At 36.0% G+C, this 6,106-nt stretch overlaps 1 protein-coding gene across 3 annotated transcripts in view; it reads right to left on the bottom strand.

Annotated features, from left to right (window-relative positions):
• Nucleotides 1-5,389, bottom strand: part of LOC106941699 (high affinity immunoglobulin gamma Fc receptor I-like) — a 16,902-nt gene extending 11,513 nt beyond the window's left edge. For all 3 annotated transcript variants that reach the window (XM_015024795.1, XM_015024797.1, XM_015024794.1), the window contains exons 1-4: nucleotides 5,182-5,389; nucleotides 4,426-4,683; nucleotides 2,960-3,205; nucleotides 2,326-2,439 (exon numbers count right to left, since the gene is read on the bottom strand). In XM_015024795.1, the coding sequence (XP_014880281.1) occupies nucleotides 2,326-2,439; nucleotides 2,960-3,205; nucleotides 4,426-4,683; nucleotides 5,182-5,212 (649 nt within the window). In that variant the 5' untranslated portion in view covers nucleotides 5,213-5,389. The remainder of the gene's footprint in view (nucleotides 1-2,325; nucleotides 2,440-2,959; nucleotides 3,206-4,425; nucleotides 4,684-5,181) is intronic.
• Between the last annotated feature and the right edge of the window lie 717 nt (nucleotides 5,390-6,106).

Raw genomic sequence — 6,106 nt, 5'->3', positions numbered from 1 at the left:
TGTGATAAAGTCACTGACCCCGGATCTGTTTCAGTCACATGATTTTATTGCCTTGTCAGTGACATTTGTCTCTTAAACTAAGTTATTTCTGTGTTGAAAGCTGAAAAGTGCAGAAAATAAAGTTTAAAGTAGTTTGTTACTTGGTTTTGCTTTGATAGACAAATCTGATATTTTTTTCACAGTAGATGATGCATGTATGATGTCACTCAACCTTTCACAGAGAAACCTTGAAGGTTTTTAGTGAGTCAGTGTTTGAGTCAGTCTCAGCGGACAAAATGCTGACACAGCAAAAACACAAAAATACTAATCAAGTATTTCTGTCTGGTTTCTAGTGTGAATATGTTAGTAAATCTGAAATAAGACAAAACTAACTCATGTCTAAATTATCAACAAGATATCTGAGCTTTCTGTAAGTAAATAATTCCTTAATATTGATTTAAAAAGTTCAATTTATTCTATTTATTCATTCACACAGCATAACTCCTGGCCAGCTCAGTACATTTAATGTTTGTTTTAAGTCAATAATTCCTTAATATTGACTTTTTATTAAGTTTTTTTTTTATAAAGTTCTGGCAGATTTTTTTATAAAAAGACATTTTTCCCATATTTCAAGTGAAACTTTTTATCAATATTAAGAAATTTTTGTGTTAAGAAAAAGCCCTGATATCTTGGTGAAGATTTACTTGTGTGTTAGTTTTGTCTAATTTTAACTGTTTTAAGATATTTTCAACAGAAACAGACAAAATACTTGAAAATACTTGATAAGATTTTGTTTTTGCAGTGTAGAAAAAAACAACACATTTTCAGTTGTGCCTGAAAACGTAAAGTTTTTAAGATGACGTGATTCAAGCTGAGGGTTAAAAATGAAGCATGACATCAGCATTGTTGCCTCACGTCTAGAAGGTTCTCCCTGGTCATGCATTGGTTCTCAGGTATTGCAGCTTTTCAAAGCAAGTCAATGAGGAAACCAGCGTCATCATGACAATTAAGGCCTTAATTGGTCTAATCATCTCTAATTGCTTTTAGGTGTGAACTCAGAGTTCACCTTTAGCACTGAGATAAAATTCCTTTTATAGAAATGCATCAGACAGTGACGACTAATGGAATCAAGAAAGATTCTTAATAGGATACGTAAGAATACTGAAATATATTTAGTTTTACATGTCTGACATAACTGTGAGGTGGAGTAACAGCTAATAATAACCTTTGATGTCATCAGCAAAGCTATTAGTGTAAAAACACTAAAACCCACGCAGTAAAACGATGACTTCTGTGTCAAAGATGATCACATTCCATGTTTGACATTCAACTCCCTTCATTCTTTCACGCCATAATAAAAGAGGTGATGTTTGTTTTTTATTTATTGTGCCATAAAGAGATGGAGCTGCTGTTCTCACGGCACAGACTGAGAAAAAAACAGTAAGAAGAAAAACCTGAATTAAGACAAAAACATGAGAAACAGGCTGGAACATGAACTCTGGTCATTAATCTGTAATTAAATTTAACGTAGAATGAGATCTCACTCCTCATGTTTTTATCTACTCAGTGAGGAAATAACGTTTCTAAAATAAATCATTCGGTGCAGGCACTAAACAATTTGATGATTAATGATTTTCCCCTTTTAGTTTTATGCACAGTAAATGCTGTGTGGTGGGAACTAAAAGCAACTAAAACTAAATCTAAATAATGAAATGAAGAGAATAATTTGAAATGTGACGATTCTGTTTGTCTTTTAGTGTTTAAGATTTAGACCTTTTATAGTTACATTTAGTTCCATGAACATGAAGAAAATGTGTAAATTAATGTCGTCAGACTTTGAGGATGAAATCTTTACGTCAGTTTTTGATTTAGTGAATTAACACATTAACACTAAATTTAAGTTTTAAAATCTCCAGCCTCAAACCTTCTGCAGTGCTGCATAGAGCAATGATGCTTTCATGAACCAAAAGAAAAATCAGAGTTAAAAAGGAGGATTTTTTCCATTTGTTTTCTGTGTCCACATTAGAAACCTCAGTTTAAACACTCAAAACCACTGCAGGGTTAACAGATAAACCCAGAATGAGTCACATCTCTGCCAGATTTAGATTTAGAAAATGTAATTTAACCAAGAATTTTGACCAGGATTCTGGTCGGACCGCTACGAAACGTTAACTTTAAGTTAGATGATTCCTTTAAAGCTAAATCAGTCTGAATAATCCTCAGGTCACAGAGATTCTCGTTTCACGTAAACTCCTCCGTTTATTCCCCTCCCTCCTTTCTGACACCTGAACACAGAGACGCAGGAGGATGTGAAATTTCTGAGTGTTTACTTGAAAACACACTGACCTTTGCGGTTTCTCCAGCGGCAGAGCAACATCAGCGCAATCAGCAACAAAATGCAGGCCACAACAGGAAGTAGTATGAGGGCGAGCGGAGCCGTAGGCGTTTGAGGCCTGCGCCCTTTAAAACACAAAGATAGCAGGTTAGCTGGCCTACATACAAACAATACGAGCATCTCGACACAAACGAGGGCGGCAGATAAAACCCACCGCTCTGAACGCCAGAAGAGAACACATCCTTTTTACTTTTATCGATGAAAAAATCTAATTTATTTCTCTTTAATCATATTTAATGATGCCGCTGGGGATTAATAATCTGGTAATTCAGCTTCTAAATGCAAAGTCATTTCAAGGATCTTTAAATCTTTAAAAAGCTGCATAGAATTTAATTTACTCAAAATTAAATTCATGTCAACTGGACTCAGTTGACATGAGCAGCCTAATTAAATCTACTAAAAATTATATTAAAGCAATTTATTCATTAGAATTAATCAATACATTTTAGAGAAAGAATAAGAAATGAAAAATGTACGTTCCCTAGAGACTGTAATTTAGCATATAATAATAAAACAGAGATTGTTTTTTGGCACTACTGTCATTCCATAAAACTGCAGGCATCATTTAAATAAAACATTTCTCACCTGTTACATCCAGCCAGGTTTCTGCTGATTCTCCCACTCCAGAGGCGTTACATTTATAAAATCCTTCATCAGATTTAGAAACGCTTCGGATGGTGAAGGTTCCCGTAGAGCTGTTCCCGACCAGAACCCCGTTTCTATAGAAACCAGTCAGATTGGAGAAAGACGGTGGCCTGAATCTGCAGTGAAGAGTCAGGTTTTCTCCTTCACTAACTGAGTGTGCAGGACTGTCCAGGATCAATGGTTCATCTGACAAATAAAATGTGGAAGAAAACGAGTTTTAAATGAGTCAGAAAAAAATTATGAGCATTTTTATCTCCTGCATACAGAAAGAAACATAACACAGACTGAGCTGTGTCAAAAAAAAAAAACTCTTAAAGTCTCATAAATCAGCAAAAGATTAATCAACAGAATAGAATAGAAAACTGTAGATTCACCCAAACATAAATATAATATAACACTAAGAACAACAATCTGTGCAGTTATTAAAAATAGCAAATTCTGTCGATTCAAAGGGATGTGCGAGTGAGTAGAATATTCTTTTGCAAAATGTATAAAACGCATTGAAAACAGGCTCATTAGTGACATTTAGTGACAATAAAACTGTGCAAATAGCAGCATGTATGTATGTAGATGCGTTTTCATTTTGGAAGGAAGGATCTTTGATAACGCTGCTTTGTGCACCTTGGATGCAGCTGTTTGTCACTGAAGGAGATCTGCAGTTCAGCAGCAACTTAATGAGATGCACTTCAGTTAGAAATGTGCACAAAACTGTAGATATTCAAGTAAGGTTAAAAAAAGAGAAATGCTTAATATTGCAGTTACGATATTTCCATTAAATAAAAAACGCAAGTAAAATCACACCTGCATAAGTTTGTTCACACAATAAATCATTAACAGAACCACGCCATCATAACCGTACCACTTCCTGTTTTCTTCTTCGTCTTTCCCACCAATAGGAACGTCTGGTTGTTTTTCCGTTGCAGCTTTACGAAATGTACGAATGTCGATACGGCCGAAAAACTGGATCAACATGGCGCAAAAACATTTTAAAAGAAAACTTGGTTTTTTTAAAGTGCCGGGTTTTATTAAGATAATTTTTCCAGAATTCTAATTTCCACAATTATATCTAAGTTTCTGCTTTACAGCTTCAGGATTTTACTCTCTGTAAACACTTTTCAGATATTTCAGCTGTCGATATTGCCCTGGTTCCAGGAGAATCATCTGAACTCGTCTGAAAGCATCAAATCAGATCTGAACTCTACTGATTTTTTATCATGAGATAAATGTGGCTGTAATCTGAGACTGAGAGATGTTTGAGATACCAAACCTCAAACTGAAGCTTTTTGTGTGAATTTATCTGCGTCCTGTTTGGAGGACTTTTCTCTCTTCCAGACCACAACCAGGTCAGCCTGAACCAGTTAGAGCAAACAATTAAACCAGATCAGCCTGTGCTGGTTCTAACCCACCTGTTACGCTGATGTTGACTGAATCGCTGCGTTCGCCTGCTGCAGATTCACACCAGTAAACTCCAGAGTCGGCTTCATACAGCTCACTGAAGATGCATTCAGTTTCATGTGTGTGATTTGAATATGAGGGACAGAGTCCATTTATTTGTTTTGATGTATTTCTCCTGACTCTCCACTCAGACGAGTTTCCTTCACAGCTCAGAGAAACAGATTCATACTGGAAGAACTGGGATCTGCTGGGGAAGAGCCTCAGACAAGCTGCAAAGAGGAGAAAAGCCTTCAGAGAGGAAAAGTTTTCAAAATGTTTCTGATCGATTCAGAAACAGAAAAACAACAAAATCCTGCCGTTTTATTTTCTCTGCTGACTTTTTAAACGATGAATCATTTTTTAGATACAACGGTGATTCACATTCATGACAGTCGACTACTGAAGCCGAGTTGATGCAGCTGATGTAACCGATTTGACCCGATGCAACACTAGTGATCAAAGAGAAAAACCAAAGCAGGAAACTCTCTGATCTTCATGTTTCCCATGAATAAAGTTATCATTTAGCTGAAGATGTTTCCCATTTAAGTTTCATTTTGTTTCAGTGGCACCAAATAAATCAGATCTTAACATCAGAGAAACATTTTCTGGAATTACTTCTGGTTAAAAACTAAAATTAAAATCTAAAAAGTGAGTTTTAGAATCAATGAACCAGAAGATGAATCAGAAATAAGAGACTTTAAACTACATTAAAAATGTTTTTTACTCACCAACGACAGCGCAGAGAGCTGCTACCTCCATCCTGAGCCGCTGCACTGAGGCGCCTCGCCATCTGGGGGTTTCATCATCACACCTCTGATGATTGTGTCAAAGACGCCACAGCTTCCTGCTAACGCGATCGTCTCCAGGTTCGAACCTGAGAACATGTTGTTTGTGCAAGAGCTGTGAAAAAAGAAGAGAGAAACCCAGAGAAGTTCAGAAAAGGTCAAATGTTTTGGTCCACCAGCGTCTGCAGGAGAGAGTGAAGGTCACTGTAACCTCTGATGCAATTTACAGCCAAGTGTGATTTCAGCTTGAGGTGAACAAACTTCCTCTAGAGGCGGCGCTGACCCAAACATTTAAACTAAAAACTGCTTTACAGGTTAAATATGATGTGAAATTTTACCTCTGATCTTCAATTTCATGATTTTAAACAAAATCAATTAGAAAACATTTTCAGTTATTAATTTCTACGCAGAATTTAGCTTTTATTTCTCAAAGCCTTAACAGATCGAGGGCGGATCCAGATGTACTGCACAGCGGTCTGCTGAACTCTGACTGGACCCGACTATTAACCAGCAGAACATCAAGCTGACTCTGTTCCAGACAATAAATGATGATGTAATATGAAAGTTAATTCACTGCTGTAATTAAATACAAATGGAAATTTACGTACAACTTTTAACTCTGCTGAGGATTTGAGGAAAGCATTAAATTATTTATAAAACCACATTAACTGGAGCAGAAGGGTGGAAAACATCAAGAAACATGAAACTATTAAGACAAGAAATGAAATACCAAAGCAGAAGAAATGGTACATTTTGGATCATCAAAATAAAATACTTTTTTTCCTAATTTTAAGCCAAGAAATATAAATCAACCAAGTTTTATGTCAAATCAGATCAGTGAACAGCGTAAAGGTTTAGATCCGATGTT

Source organism: Poecilia latipinna, unplaced genomic scaffold, assembly GCF_001443285.1.
Source record: "Poecilia latipinna isolate Pla-1442-1.1 unplaced genomic scaffold, P_latipinna-1.0 Scaffold3813, whole genome shotgun sequence".
In the NCBI taxonomy this organism is placed as follows: Eukaryota; Metazoa; Chordata; class Actinopteri; order Cyprinodontiformes; family Poeciliidae; genus Poecilia; species Poecilia latipinna.
This window is presented reverse-complemented; position numbering and strand designations above follow the sequence as displayed.